Raw genomic sequence first — 15,396 nt, forward strand, 5'->3', positions numbered from 1 at the left:
CCCCAGAAAGTCAGATACAGCTCTGATGAGGTGCACTGGGGCCCTGAGGAAGCACCTTTGTCCTTGGCCAAATGGTTAGGGGAAGCTCAAGAAAGTAATGTTTCAGAACTGGCCTCACTTCCCAGAGAAGGGCAGGAGCAGGTGTGGAAGCCTTGGGACTCCCAGCTCTTATTCGGTGGGTGACTAAGAAAGAGCTTCTAGCAAAGACAGCGGCCCCACCCTGGGAAGGCACTGCCCTCCAAAGCCAGAAAAAGGACGAAGGCAGTGGGAGGGGTGGTGTGAGATCAGATTGGAATGGGCTGGGCCTTGGGCTTTTACTGGCTCCAGGGAACCTGTCACTGTTGACTGTGGGTAGCAGAGCCCCCCCCCCCCCACCAGCTGAGACCATATAAAACCTCTGGAAACACTCCCAGGTGCTCACTGCAACCATGAAGACTGTCCTCTTTCTCCTGCTGGCCACCTACTTAGCCCTGTATCCAGGTAAGCTTCAGACAGCCAGGGCTCGGGAAGGAGTGGTGGAGGAATGTCGAAGGGGTAGAGGAATTAGGAGAAGGGAAGGGGAGAGAGAAGACTGAGGAAGCCAAAGCCACTTTGTGGTGAGGACTCTTACTAGTGTCTTGTGTGAGGCAGGCTAGGAGGGACTGAAGGGCTTCCGGAAGGAAAGGCTGCCAAGGGACAGACATTTGGGGCTACTGGGCCTTAGTCATGGAGGCCCAGGAGTCAAATGTCTTAAGCTGAGAAGTATCACAGAGGGAGGGGAAGAAACATAGCAGGAAAGGAGTCTCACTGGGCCCTCTCTGGCTACTTTTGCCTCCAGTGTGAGAGTCCACTGGAGCGGGCACTAGTGTGCTGGGCCCTCTCATCAAGAGACCCCAGAAAAGTCACTATACTCCTAGAGCCTCAGCTTCCTGTTCCAGACAAGGAAAAATATATTCCCCAAATTCAGCGGCGACCTGATCAGAACAAAGCTTGTAGCCACTGAAGTCAGATGTCAAGCGTGTATTCCTACAGATGTGACTTTAACCCCAGCTTTGCCATTTTTGAAAAGAGGTGACCCACATGCCCTGACAGTCTGGAGCTACTTGCCCCAGGCATGGAGCAGAACTTCCCCAGGGGCCCTACCATTGCCACACAGCATAGTGGAGGTGTAGGAGAGCTGAGAGGCAAGCTGGGGTCAGAGAACAGACAGCCCAGTAGCATAGGAAGTCCCTCCCTCCAGCCCAGTGCACAGTGGGGGGGGGGGCTTTTTTCAGGTGTGACCAGTCACTAGGTTTCTTGCCCCTCTCAGGGATCACAAGTACTTAATAAAGCTTTAAATTCCTGAATAGTAAATAACAGCAAAGTGTGGGTTTTGGGTGACCAAAGCAGGGCAGGCTGGCACAGCCTCTGGGGTTTGGGGCTTTTGTCTCTATGCTTCAGCAGTCCAGAGGGGACTGAGCTGTCTCCCTCCAATCTGTGCCAAGGATGGGAAAGCCTGGCACATCGCTCTTGAAGTGTAGCCGGCCAGCCTCTGAGCCTCAAGCCTCCCGCTCCACCCACAGGCGCGGCCCTGCAGTGCTATTCCTGCACGGCGCAGGTGAGCAACCGAGACTGCCAGAATGTGCAGAACTGCAGCCTGGACCAGAACAGCTGTTTCACATCGAGAGTCCGTGAGTCCCCATCCCCCACGCCACTGTCCTCACTGCCTGCTGCCCTGCCTCCCCACTGCAGCTAGACAGTGAAGAAACTAGACCTTGCTCACTCACTCACCAAACATTGCTGCTCTTTATGGGGTGGGTCTAGAGATTTTAGCACGCTCGGGAAGGGGACCTGAGACAGGGGCAGAGAGGTGAATACCAAGACCTGGCTTTAATCTCAAGTGTCACTCTGTCTTCCCAGGGACCATCGGACTCCTGACATTTATCAGTAAGGGCTGCAGCTCGAAGTGTGAGGATGACGCGGTAAACTACTATCTGGGAAAGAAGAATATCACATGCTGCTACTCTGACCTGTGCAACTTCAACGGGGCCCACACCCTGAAGCCACCCACCACCCTGGGGCTGCTGACTGTGCTCTGCAGCCTGCTGCTGTGGGGCTCCAGCCGTCTCTAGGCTCTAAGAGAGCCCTACTATAGCCCTACTGTGCAGGGATGTGCCACGCCTCCACCCCCACCCCGAGCTTGAGCGCAACCATCACCACTCCTAACTCCCACATCTAGCTGCCCCCCCCCGACACCCCTCCACCAGGGGCCCCTCTCCTCTCTACTGCTATTTCTACAGCTAGTGCTTTGCCTGCCCCACCCCATCAGCACTGTGTCCTACCAGTTCCGGTCAGATGCTTCTGCTGCAGGACCCCCCTCAACACCCTACTCTCCAGGACCTGAGGCGATCTGCACAGCGGCACTCGGGGAAAGCCTGGTAAAGGCCGAGGAGATGGACTGAGCAGAAATGAAGCAGGGAGGTGGGTGTGAGAGGAGTCCTAGGAGATGATGCCTGGTAGGGGACATGCTCTGTGTTTATAGAGCCTTAGGATACAATGATTCTGTAATAAATACCTGTTGGGTAAGTGGAGAGAGCCTCTGTCCTTAAGCAGCCTGGGAAGTATCTGTGAAGAGTCATAGGCATGTCACTGACCTTAGGGGTCTTGGTAGGAGCACAGGCGTGGCACCTGGCAGGAGTTAGGATTGCATATCTCAGGACACCCAGCACTTGCCGTACAGACTCAGGACCATGGCCAAGCTTCTCCGAGTCCTGAGTGCTGCCTCTGCCCTCTCTGTGTAAGGGTGAGCCCAGAGCTGCTGTGGAGAAAAGGACCCCCTGGGAAAGAGAACATTCTTCGGCCCCAGTGAATCTACTTTAGAGGAGTTTGTCCTAGTGGGTCATGATGGAGCTTGCCTTGAATCCCAGCATTTGAGAGGCAGAGGTAGATCTCTGCATTTGAGGCTAACTTGGTCTACTTAGGAGATCCAGGCCAGTCAGAGCTACACAGACCCTGTCTCAAAACAAAAGCAAAGACACAGAAACCCTTTGGTTTAATAGTTGCAATGTGGCAAGCACATAGAAAATACAAACTTAAAAGGAGCAGACTGTCAGCCACCCCACCCCACCAGCCCACACTCCTGAACTCTCTGCGGAGGCTGTCTGTGCACTTAGAAGCTTGGGAAGGACTGTCTACAGGAGCATGCCCACCCTTCCCATCCCTGGGAAAACCCTTTTGAAGGAAGCCCGTCTTACAACTGGAAATGGCCTGAACCTTGGGTGGGGACCTGCATGAGGACTCTTATTTTTACAGCTGATCCTCACCCCATCAGTGTTGGGATAGCATGAGGAAGTCAAGGTGTTTCTCCTCACCTCCCTCCAGTCTAGTGCACAGTGGACCAGTCACTAGGCCCTCTGACCCCTCTCTCAGGGATCACAGGCACTCAAAGCTTTAAATTCCTGAGCAGTGAGTAACAGCACAAACTGTGGGCTTTGGGTGCCCAAGAGGAAGAGGCACAGGGGAGGGGAAACGGGACAGATCAGTGAAGGGCCCAGGTATGTACTGAGCCGGGGTCAGAGTCCAGTGGTTGTAGTGGGATCCCAGTAGCCAGGAGCTCAGAAGTCATGCTGAGGGTGAACCTGAACAGAGGCTCCAGGGCCCTCAGATGCCCTCAGCCTTTGTGTATGACCTAAAGTAGGGGGCCTCCCTCTCAACCTTAGGGGCAAGTGAACATGTAGAGGTGGTGCAGCTTTTCTAGGCTGTTCTCTGAATAACCCCGAGTGCCAACTTCCCCCTCTCCCTCCAGCCTCCTCCCCCAACAGGCTGCCTCCTTCCTCATCCACAAACAAGCCTAGCTTGCCTGGGCACTGAGTTCAGACTCTGGGAGGCCCAGTGTCTTCAGGAGGACATTGAAGATCTAGGGGTCTTCCTGCAGAATGTCACATCTCCTAGAAACGTAATGCAGGACCTGGGTCCAACAGCAGCCATGGTGGGGAGGGGTGTGCTCGGGTGGAACTTCTGGTGGTACATCTAGGGAACCTTCTGGAGATAATGGATGACAGAACAGTCTGCCGGACCCCACTCCATTCCACCTGCTTGGCAGTGATGGGGCATCTACTTGGTTCCAAGTGCTTCTCCTGGCATACCACATCCAGCGGTCACCTAGGTTTGACTGGGTTCTCCACAGCATTCCTGCACACCTTATAACCACCCCACACATGGAGTCTTCAGGACAGCAAACTCAGATGAACAGGAGAAATATAGGAGTATTCAGTTTATGGCCATCCTCCCTTGGTAGACTCAGCCCACCAGGAGCCACACATCAGCTTCCCCTTAGCCAAGTCTCTTTCTCCCTGTGGTTTGTGCCCTCAAGGTGCTTCAGAACAAGATTGCCCAGGGGCAGAGAGACTAAGAGCCTTTACCCCTATCCTGGAGACATTCTTCCCATGAGTTATTGGAGTCAGGATGAGGGAAATAGAAAGCAGAAGGTGCCCCGAGAAGGAAGAGGTCCCTGGATGCCAAGATCAAGCTTATGTCCTGGAATGGGTTTCTAATTCCCTTATAGTTTCAGCCACCAGTGTAGCACCACTAATCTTTCGGTGTGGAGCCATGGGAGGATGGGGCGAGAGCAGAGTTGGGAGGGGTGGGGTCTAGGGCCTGTCATCCTACTGAAGTCTGCACTGTCACTCTGTGCTTTGTGCTCTTCCTGGTAGCCAAAAGGTGCCAATGTGCCTCGAGGGCAAACACTGGGGCCCTCAGAAAGCCAAAGGTCCTTGAGCAAAGCGTCTGCCTCCAGTTTTCCTGTTCATCCAGTGCTGACAGTGGAAGAGTCGTCTTGAGCAATCTCTGGCACTGTATCGCCTTCCTCCGTAGACACGGGGTCAGTTAGGACAACCGGACCCTCCAGTCGGGGTTCAGCTATGAGACAGACACACATTACTTCTGCAAGAGGACTCTAGCAATGTGGTCCAGGCTTGGGAAATGAAAGCCGAGGGAACCGTGAATAGAGACGCTGAGAGCAGCCAGCAGAACGGCTGAGAAGGAAGCACGGTGACAGGAACAGAGGGGTTCATTCACATCCTTCCCCATCTCAAAGGCCTGGCTATCAGATCTCTCCCTTGGAGGCACAAGACACGGTGGGCACAGTAGGTGACAGAAAACCCATTCTTTGAGCAATGGATTTAGAGAGCATTACTAAATCTCCTCCTTCTGAGGAGCTGCCCCTCCCCAAGCTAGAGTGCAGACCAGGACAAGGTGGGTGTTAAAAGTGTAACCAATATTCGAGGAAGGTTCTTCAAGTCCTTAGGACCTGCCCTGATAGGCAGTGAGTTCCTTGTCTCCCCCGGAGTATCCCAGGCACTCACTTTGTCATAGCTCCTGGCTTCAGAAGCAAAACTGGAAAAAAAAAAAAAAAAAAGACCTGTGCTCTGGACAGTGACCACAGCAGACCCACCCAGCCCAGCATGGGACAGTGGGGTAATACTGACCAGGCATCTGGAGGGCCATCAGCCCATCCATCCCTGGGCTTCCTACTAGTCACTTACACACAGGATTATACTCTGAAGCAAAGGGACTGACATTCCACAAACGATGGTCTGCACCTTTAGCTCGGGTGAAAATGTCATTTACATTCTTTGCAGCCCCTCTCCATGCCCCACTTCTCCTCCATCTTGAATGTTACTTGCATTGAAAGAGGTAAAGGGTGGGGATTACCGGGGTGCACTTGGAGTGAGCAAAATTTTTGCCTGGCGGGAACAAGTAACGTGAATGCAGACTGAAACTGAAAGGCACCCGGAAGACCACGAACGCCCCAGGGGCCTTTCAGAAGCCTATCTGGATAGGCTTGAAGTATCCTTGGAGATGCATTTTCTGTTTTCCCGGCAAAGTTCCTCAACTGCTCGGGGTAAGTTCTGGAATTCTTTGGCTATGCCCTTCTGATCTACTGGCTCACTAGAGGGAGCCGGCTTCCTTTTCACTCCTGCACCTGCAGGGCCGAGCGCGGTCGCCAGATGGCGCTGTACTGCCCTCCGTGCCCAGCCCCGCCCCGAGAAAAGCGAAAGCGCTCACGCAAAGGACTCAGAATAGACCATTGGAGACGCGCGGGGGGGAGGAACCAGGATCTGTGCGTGCGACTCCAGCTCAAGCCGCCTCTGCCTCTGGCGGGCCTCCCCCTCTGACTGCTGGGAGAGGTGGTGCACTCCGGTCCTCGGAGCTCCCAGGCTCCAGGGCCGGCCCGCAGCAGGCACCTGTATAGCGGACTCCTGGGCACCAGGCACCCACTGCCAAGATGCTGGAGATGTTGCTGGTGGTATCGTTAGCCCTGGCGCTCGCCTTCTTTGCGCTGCTGGACGGCTGGTACCTGGTGCGCTTGCCGTGTGCCGTTCTGCGCGCACGCTTGCTGCAGCCGCGGGTCCGCGACTTGTTGGCGGAGCAGCGGTACGCCGGCCGGGTGCTGCCGTCGGACCTGGACCTGCTGCTGCACATGAACAACGCGCGCTACTTGCGCGAGGCGGACATGGCACGCACCGCACACCTGAGCCGCTGCGGTGTGTTGGAGGCGCTGCGCGACCTGGGCGCGCACACGGTGCTGGCCGCCTCGTGCGCGCGCTATCGCCGCTCGCTGCGCTTGTTTGAGTCTTTCGAAGTACGCACGCGACTGCTAGGCTGGGACGACCGCGCCTTCTACCTGGAGGCGCGCTTTGTCAGCCTTCGAGATGGCTTCGTGTGCGCCTTGCTGCGTTTCCGGCAGCACGTGCTGGGCACCTCGACGGATCGAGTAGTGCAGCACTTGTGCAAGCGCAGGGTGAGCATCCCCACCCCGATGCCCAGGCCCATTTTGGCTCCCAGCCCTCTCCCGCGACGAAGACCCCTTTGAAGTTCTGGGACTGGTCTTTTGTCGGAACACTTTTTCACTTTTCCTGTTGAAAATTGCTCTTCTTGGGGTCCCCAGCATCATGAACCAAGGCTTTACAGTTTAGGCCTTTTACAGTTACAGTTTTGAATCTGTTCCCAACTACAGAGTTTTCTCTCCCCCCCCTCCCCTTCTAGAACTGAGATGCTCAGAGCAGGTATCTCTGCTAGGAATCTGAGTCCTAGTTCTGTGTGTTCTACCTTGCTGAGTCACCCTCTCTGGTCTTTGTTTTTTGAGTACGGGATAAAGGGATGTCAGTTAGAAGCAGTTGCTGGTAATGCTATTAGACCCGAGACCCTCTTTGGCTCAGCTTGCAACCTAGAGGACTAGGGTTGGATTGACCTCAGGGGACTACAAGCCCGTGTCTTTCCAAGGTTGGAGGAAGGAGAACCCTGTGCCTGCTGGGACCCAAGGCACCCTCCCTAGGGTCCCTTCCTCCAGCATGGTGGCAGAGCTAGCTCCTACAGTATAGCAACTGTGACCTTGGAGACAGCCAGAGTAGTGATGGTTGCCAGGGCAGGCTCCTGAAAAGTACCAGGGCATGCCCCACCCTATCGTGCCTACCTTCTTAGACAAGTACCTTCTCTGGAGTATAGGAATGACCTAACATCAGTGCTTAGGGGCTATATCTGAAGGGGAACACAGGCTCAGAGTGATGGTGGCCTATCACCCCGTTCTCACAGCAGTTGGTGGCAGAGACAGCTCTTCCTTGCTTTCTCTTCTTTTATCGAGTCTTGAACTCCTATGGGCTGGTTGGTACTGGTTGATAAAGTACATGCTAGGGGTGAGAGGACTGGAGGTGCAGCCTACACAGCGTGGAGGAGGTGAACTGAAGCACCCTGGCAACTCAGCTCAGCTAGAGGCTAGGGGTTGGCTGGGAGTTTCTGTGGTTATTTGGGTCCCAGGCAAAGGCAGATATGGTTCAAGACAGGCCAAGTCTAGGGTAGGGTTCTGTAAGCTGAGGAACTATACTGGGGCCATGTGCCAGGACAGGGTATCTCTGACAGTGAATTGTACCCCAAAGAGGCCCAGACTAGCTGCTGTGTAGCACTCACTATGAGAAGAGAGCATCTGCCTAGCCTCTTCCCTCACCTCTTCGTCCTCAGAACCCATCTGCAAGGACTCATAGGCAGCAGCTTTGTCTGGCTCACTTCCCCATGCCCTGCCACACATCCTGCTTTTCTCTAGGCAGCTGGTCATCTGCCACCCAGCCAGCTTCACGGGCTTTTGCTGTTCTAGAAACAGACACTTTGAAGCGTGGCCCTGCTGGTGAGGCCTGGCTAAGTTGATGGGATAGAGAGCTAGGAAGGAGAGAATAGGTTAGAAGGAGTTGGGAAAGCGACGGACAGATACCATAATTTGGGTGTGGTTCCTGCAACGTCACAGACTAGAATATTCGATAAAGCAGAGGTCCCAAGGCAGGGGAACAGCAGCCTGGCCGCTTGCCTCTTTTCTGTGCCTCTCAGTCAACGCACAGCAGCAACTGGCTCTCTGGGGCCTCAGCTTTCTGTCTCCCTGCAGGTGGAACCTCCTGAACTGCCAGAAGACTTGAAGCATTGGATCACCTACAATGAAACCAGCAGCCAGCTGCTCCGTGCTGAGAGTGGTCTCGGTGACCGAAAGGACCAGTGACTGCCACATCTGCACCCTCCCTGCCCTGCCTGTCAGCCAGTCCATTCCACAGAATGGGTCACCTGGGGTGCACTCCTAAACCAGAATGGCCTTGGGCAAGCCTGGCTTCTTTTACCCGCTTGACACTCCCCTGTGTTCGCCTCATCTTGGCAGCTGGTGGGGTGGACACGTTGTTCTGGCCCAGCTCTGCCTCCTGGGTCCCTACAGCAAGACTGTTCCAGTGTGCCCAGATGCACAGGATCCTGGAGTCGAAGGGTCAAAAGAACCCAAACTCAGGGCTGCTTGCGGCTAAGCAAGCCAGGGTAGTCCTGGGTGTGGCTGGGGCCTGCAGCTTACTCAGGGACGGTGGGCCATCTGGAGGGTCACCTTATCGCAGGGAAACTAGGCCAGAATCAGCCCAAGGGCCCTTGAAAACACAGAAGGGCAAGTGGACACTGGTTGTTGGCTAAGATTCTGGTGATACCCAGTACTCTTAAGAGGATATACCCTGCTCCAAGCCTGTGGGGGCACTCAGAAATGTGGGCAAGGAGCCCTGGCATAGGAAGGCCCACGACTATGCCTAGCACCTGCCCTGTCAGCTCAGGGAGAGGCCAGCTGCTTGGAGCTAGGAACTGCCTCCTTGCTACCTCTCTGGGAACCATACCTGGAGCCAGAGCCCAGAGCTTCAGTGATATCCTGACCCCCTGCTGCACCCCTACCCCCACCCCACCCCCACGCTGCTGTGCTTGCCTTAGTGCTCTCAAGGAGAAAGCTGCAATCCGTTTTATTTAAAGAAAGCACAAGATTAAAAAAAATAGTTTTCAAAGCATGTATTGCTGGGGGTGGTTCTCATTTCCACAGCCCTGCCACCCCTGCACAGATCTACCCACTTCCTGGACATGTCTTCTGGAGGAACGTGGATGTCATAGTGTGCCCAGGCTTGTGGGTGCCTCTGCACTTGGGGCTCAGCCTGATGAGTCATGGGATTGAGGCCAGGAGTGAGCAGCTGGCTTGAGCCCCAGCTGACCCTCCTACCTTGGTCCCCTCCTTGTCCACCCAGAGCCTGTGAGCCTCGCAGCCCTAGTCACAAGCACCTGGCCTAGCTTTTCTGTTTCTTTCTTCAGAGACCCAGGAGGGCCCTAGGAAGCAAGGAGGAAAGTGGATTACCAGCAACAAGGGGCTTTTCATCCCCTTTGTGGGCAGGGAGATGGATCCTCAGGATTTGGAGCAGGTGTGTTATAGGGGCGGGGGAGGCCTGTGCTTTACCCAGCACAGTCCAGAGGCCTGAGGGCCTGGGGGTGAGGGGAAGTAAGGGGAAAGGGGCAAGGGTGGAGGGGTTGCACCGCTAGCCAATAGTGTGCATTTGGGAAGATCTGTCCCATACCTCTGCCCTCCCCACCTCCCAACCTACCCCTGCCCTGAACCTGTAGGCACATGAGTGGCTTCTCAGTGTCTTAATTTCAGGGGCTTTGAAAAGGGATTTTTCCCTTCCAGGGCTTAGTAGAGGGCGGGAAATGGGCAGTAAGAAAAGGGCCAAGGGTAATCTGGAGGCCAGGGACCCTTGGAAGGCTTGGGTGGATCATAGCGGGTATTGAGTGCTGCCCAACAGGCCCACTGGGACTCCAGATAGGAAGTGGGAGCAAGGTGGGGCTTCTGCATCCGATTGAGTAACTGCCTCCAGGCCTGGAGGAGCTCACTGGCTGGACACAGAGTTCCCTGCTTAATAATCTAGATGTGTAGATATGTTCATAGGTGTGTAGCTTCAAGGTCAGCCGTGGAGCAAGGGCTTTTTGGTTCCCTGTTAGTACTGGAGACTTGTGGCTCTTAGAAGCTAGCCCCTCAGGCTAAGCCACAGCTCTTCTGCCTCTCCATCAGGTCCAGGCTTGGCAGGATTCTCCCATTCCCACCTCTCTCAAGAGGCCCAAGGCAGTACCCCAGCTGCTCCACTAGGGGGTGATATATCTTTCATTGAACCAACAGCTCTGGCCTCTTGCCTCCAAATCCTGAGTTCATGAGGCACTCTGAAATTGAGCCACAGTGCAGGGGAATGGCCTCGAGAGGGGACCTCCCAGTGTGGAGTTGGCCCTAGATGTGGACCTAGCTGGTGAGACTTAGGAGACCAGCTTGACAGTGCAGGAAGTTGTGGGAAGAGGTGTTTCACACACTTGGGTGGGTGGGGGTTGTCCCGAGGTATCCTGCATTGTCCCGGTTACTGACCTCCACCCTTGCAGTCTGTTGGGCAATCCTATACCTTCTTCACAGTCCCCAGCCCAGCAGTCCTGATTGCCATGGCCTCCTAACTGGGTGAATCCAGGAAGTGTTCCATGATACTGCATTAGTGCCTGGGCCCATTCATGCTCCACAGCTGCCACACAGGGGAAGGGACAGCCAGAGGCTACACTGGGACAGGGAAGCGGCAGCCAAAGGGCAAGGGCTCCTGGGTCCTAAGGAGCTTGAGCTAGCTCGAGAATCGGCCTGAGCACAATGTTCACTCCATCCTCTGCCTCTGGGGCAGCTCTGGCCAGTGGGAGTGCCCCAAGTCCAGCATGGCATTGTGTCTTAGATGTGTAGACATTGGCCATAGTCTCATTGGACTCCTCAGTTGTTGCAAGGAAATGGGCAGGACATTGTAAGGGGGTATGTGACCGATTTGTAGAGATGGACACTCCAGGGAAACTAGGGCAGAAAGCTGGGCTCTGTGTACCTCTTTCTGTGATCTATTATATTCCTAGCAGATTTGGACAGACCACCCATTCGTAGAAAGCAATTGAATTCCAACCTCAAGTTTTCTTTCTGGGGCAGGATTTAGGGTTCATGGGGAGAAGGCTAGGGGAGGGTTTTCTGGGCTTAGGAACCTGCCCTGGATTGAGGTAGACTATTGTGCAGGAAGGGTGACCCAGGAGGCCTTTCTCCCTCTAGGTTTATGTCTCTTCATCTGAGATGTGAATTTTAAAAGAAACCTTACGTATGAATGAGAGTCAGGGGCCTGGAACATGCCTGTCTTCCGTGCAGGCCAGCACTTTGGCTTCCCAGTGCCCAGCAAGAACAGAGAGGTCCCTCCGCTCTTGGCACTTTATTTTCCACAAGTGTGGTGAACAGCGAGTGACTGGAGGCCTAGTGAGCTCTGCTCGTAGAGCCGAGCATGCAGAGGTGACTGCAGATACACCAGGCCCAGCCAGGAGAGTAGACGGAGGAAGATCGAGGCTCCCTGTATGGCTAGAGGCCTGTCATGTCACCAAGCCTGGATACCCTGAGTTGCAGAGGTCACGGAAGCAACAGAAGACAGGATGGGCAACCCCAATGCCATCAGGGTCGGTGGCCAGGCAGGAGCTGGAGCAGGAGCGGGTCACCATGGGACTGTGGTTGAAAGGGAACTCTGCAGGATGGGCAGACATCAGAGCCCAAAGTCACTGCAGCTCTTGTCTGCCTCTGCACACCCTTCCCCTGGGATCCTGCCTTCTCAAACCACTCCTGCAATCCGCATCTTAAGTCTGCCCAACCCCCACCCAGCTGTGGCACATATACTCATATTAGCACCAGCCTCTGTGGAGCATGCACACTACCTGGTCCTGAGTGGGGGCTCTAGCCTAAGTCATATTTAACACATCTGGGCAGGATTTAAGCCAACTGATGCCTTCTACTGATCCCCACTCCCCATATCCCTAATGTGACTGTCGCAGTGCTGAGGGGCTGTACATCTAACTGGGGAGCACCATCTTTAAGCAACACACACACATGCACACACTCATTCCTGCCCCCTCTGTCTCCTAGGCTGAGCACTACAATGGTGGGTGAAAGGGAACATGGGGAGGAAGGTAAGCCTTACACAAGGTAGACCCCCCCAACCCTTGCCTGAACCCAGCCTTACCTGCTTCCACTGTCTCCAGTACCGTCTTACAGGCTGTGTCTTCCAGCTTGCACTGAGCAATATTCTTGCATGAGTTAATGGCTGTGGGCTGCTCACAGGTATAGCACCTGAAGGCCTTACCTAGCAAGGGTTAGGGGGTCACAGTCTCACCACCTAGCTCCAGGAGCCCATATTGGAGCCAGGTAGGAGAGAGAGAAAGTGACCTCCTGAGATTCTTGAAGACTCAGATGTCCAGGACAGAAGTGAACACCTCATCCTCTATCCATATCTTCCTCCCTGGAGAACAGGCCATGACTAAGACTTCTGTCCCAGGAGCAAGTTGAGATCTAAGACCCAGGAAGCTCACCAAAGGGTCCAGAGGATGCTACAAAGCATCTCTCTCCCATTAGGAGATGGGATAAACTGAGGCCACAGCAGAGTTCCCCTGGTAGCCTCAGTCCAAGCCACTCACCATATCCCATGCTCCAGGCCAAGAGCAGCAGCCACATGGCCCAGCGAAGGGCCATTCTTCAGTGCTCTGGAGCCGGGAGCCCTGGCTGGCCTCATGTTGAGGATTTATACTCTGCTTCTGGCTTTGGCTCCTGGGTGTTGGCAGGACCAGAGTGACTCAGTAAGGGAAGCACAAGGCTGAGGATGTGGGTGGTGGATGGGAGCCATCATCACTTACCATCCCAGGGTGGGGCCCTCTGTGGACCTTTTGGGAACCTCTGGGAGTCTTGGTCCTGCTCCTGCTGGTGTACTACCATGCCCTGCTGTCCCAGGACAGCTTCAACTGAGGAAGCCTTTTAGAACCTGACTCAGCCGGCCCTCTGATGAGCCTCTTACCTCAGCTATGTGAATGAATCCAATAGGCCAGATAGCCTGGTCCTGAGAACTCCTGAGGCCCAGGTGCAAGGCTGCCTTCTATCTGCCTGATACAGGAACCTCACGGGAACTGTATCCACATCTGCCTAAGACCGGTCTACTGTGTGCCCAGATGTACCCACAAGCAGGGTGTGAGCCAGTGTAGAAAGGAGAGAGTGACTGATAAGGTTTAGGTGCTATGAGGGTGGAGGTGGATATAGGGTCTTACACTGGCCCCTCCACATCCACTGTCAGTAATGAATGACTTCCAGAGAAAACCTGAGCTTCTTGGCTTCAGTCCTGACAGCAGAACTCTACCTACCCTCCTGCCCTGATAGTCTCTTCTGGCTTCCTGCATCTTTTCCTGTGCTGAGCCTTTCATGTTATGGGCACACTGTTTTCCTGTGCCACGAGGACCATCTAGGTCTTCGTCCTCTGTAACCCTCCCCAGCTGAGGTCTCTTTAGTTTTTTTGTTTTTGTTTGGTTGGTGTTCTCCAAGGTTCTAATAAGTGGCCCTGTGGGTGGATATGGGGGTTTGCAGATGGAGGGAGGAAGGAGATGGGAGGGAGGGAGAGAGGTAGGGAAGATAGAAAGATGGGTGCATGGGTGGGTGGATGGATAGGTGAACAGATGATGGGGTGGATGGGCGGAGGATGGGTGATGGATGGACAAATGGATAGATGGGTGCAGGATGGATAGATGATTAACTGCATAGATGGATAGATAATACTTGGCTTTAACGAGTGATGATAGATGGGTAATTGGCAGCTTGCATGTGTGTCCCGAGTAGTCCACCCTTGACAGACTCTGCTACAGCAGAATTACAGCCTGACCTTGTGATCAGCTGCAATGGAGAACGGGCCCTGATCCAGGCACCTAGGAGGCAGGAGTTTCCCTCCTGGCCTTTCCACTCTTTCTGTGCGTGGCCTTGGGGTACCCCCCCTTATCCTTCCAGACCTTGGCTTCCTGTTTATGGATTGCTGGGGCAGAAATGACCCGGCACTGCAGGGTGAAGCCAGTTGTACAAGGTTTGGATAAAAGTAAAGAGGTGTGGCTTACAGAGGGAGGGACTGCAGTTCCTACAAATCAAATAGTGGGGCCACTCATCCCTGGGGCTCTGTCTACAGACCACACCTAGAGGTTGGGAGAGGAGCCAGGGAATGTCTGGTTCTGGGGCCTGGGAGACTGAGACTACCCCTGGCCTGCTGGGTGACCCAGGCCTGCTCACCAGGCACCTACTCTTAACTCCTTTCCCTTCATCTGTAAACAGAATAGGTGAGCATCTGTGGTACCATGCTCAGCAAAAATGGGTCTTTATAGCCCTTTGGGCCAAAGTGTAAATGAACTTGGAGCCCAGGGCTGGGGGGAGGGTTGTTCATAAGCAGTGAAGGCTTGTACACTGAGGACAGGAGATGTTGACGTGAGGCTGACCCAAAGCTGTCCTGGCTCTGGAAAGAAGGGATGACCTCACAGGTCAGTGATGGCAGGGGAGGTGCTGGGTGGAGCATCAGCAACCAGGAGAGAGCACACAGCATCCTCGTGGGCGACCATGCCCTTTTCTGGCCCCTGATTGGTAAGGCCGGGAAGGTAGCACTGCTGGGCAGGGCAGAATTTATACCCTTGTTTGGCAGCTTCTTTGTGTGAGTCCGCACCCTTGCCACTGGTCCCAGGTGTGTGGAACCAGGAGACCAGGTTTGAACCCAGCACAAGATAGTATGTGTGTCTTGGAGAGCTAGCTCCCTTCTTTGAGCCTGGGACAGGGCTTCTGCATAGGCCTGAGTGCTGCAGGTGCTGTGGTGTTGCCCTGGGCCAATCATTTCTCTCCTCTGAGACAGTCTAATCTTTCAATTGGAATGATGACAGTCCCAGCCCTTGAGGTTGCTGGGATGGTCAAGTGAAGGGATGTATAGAAAACCTGCCCAGGCCAGGCAAGATGGCCCGCAGAACCCAATAGAGGCTCTGACAAGATTCCCTCAAATCATCTCTCTTGTCAACTGCCCTCACAGGGATCCCTAGGTCCCTCTCTAGATCCAGCCAGGCACCTGAGGCAATCACCAACTTCTATGCAAGCTGGAGCCATAGCCTCTGTTTGTTTCCTCCCATCCAGCTGGTTACTGTTCAGCCCTAGCTGTCTGCCAGATCACCCTATCTGTTTCTGGGAGTCCGGCTCCTCTTCCTTGGCTATGCCCTCTACCTTCCACTGAA

General features: G+C 54.5%; 3 protein-coding genes across 3 annotated transcripts; 2 read left to right on the top strand and 1 right to left on the bottom strand.

Annotated features, from left to right (window-relative positions):
• Positions 1-428: 428 nt before the first annotated feature.
• Positions 429-2,449, top strand: PSCA (prostate stem cell antigen; the record flags this gene model as incomplete). Its single annotated transcript, XM_080939494.1, has 3 exons — positions 429-480; positions 1,542-1,649; positions 1,879-2,449. The coding sequence occupies 3 exons, from the start codon at positions 429-431 to the stop codon at positions 2,088-2,090; spliced, it is 372 nt and encodes a 123-aa protein (XP_080795620.1). The 3' UTR covers positions 2,091-2,449.
• A 3,723-nt stretch (positions 2,450-6,172) lies between these two features.
• THEM6 (thioesterase superfamily member 6) lies at positions 6,173-9,274 on the top strand. Its single transcript, XM_080939276.1, has 2 exons — positions 6,173-6,760; positions 8,390-9,274. The coding sequence occupies exons 1-2, from the start codon at positions 6,245-6,247 to the stop codon at positions 8,498-8,500; spliced, it is 627 nt and encodes a 208-aa protein (XP_080795402.1). The 5' UTR covers positions 6,173-6,244; the 3' UTR covers positions 8,501-9,274.
• A 2,432-nt stretch (positions 9,275-11,706) lies between these two features.
• SLURP1 (secreted LY6/PLAUR domain containing 1) lies at positions 11,707-12,853 on the bottom strand (the record flags this gene model as incomplete). The annotated part of the gene is made up of 3 exons (XM_080939440.1): positions 11,707-11,855; positions 12,348-12,467; positions 12,799-12,853. The coding sequence occupies 3 exons, from the start codon at positions 12,851-12,853 to the stop codon at positions 11,707-11,709; spliced, it is 324 nt and encodes a 107-aa protein (XP_080795566.1).
• Positions 12,854-15,396: the final 2,543 nt, after the last annotated feature.

Source organism: Micromys minutus (assembly GCF_963924665.1).
Source record: "Micromys minutus genome assembly, chromosome: 27".
Lineage (NCBI taxonomy): Eukaryota > Metazoa > Chordata > Mammalia > Rodentia > Muridae > Micromys > Micromys minutus.

Excerpts from the sequence above, each read along its gene's own strand:
- THEM6 (XM_080939276.1), top strand. The coding sequence starts at position 6,245 with ATGCTGGAGATGTTGCTGGTGGTATCGTTAGCCCTGGCGCTCGCCTTC. Across the intron at positions 6,761-8,389 it reads AGCACTTGTGCAAGCGCAGG|GTGGAACCTCCTGAACTGCC; the intron begins GTGAGCATCCCC and ends GTCTCCCTGCAG.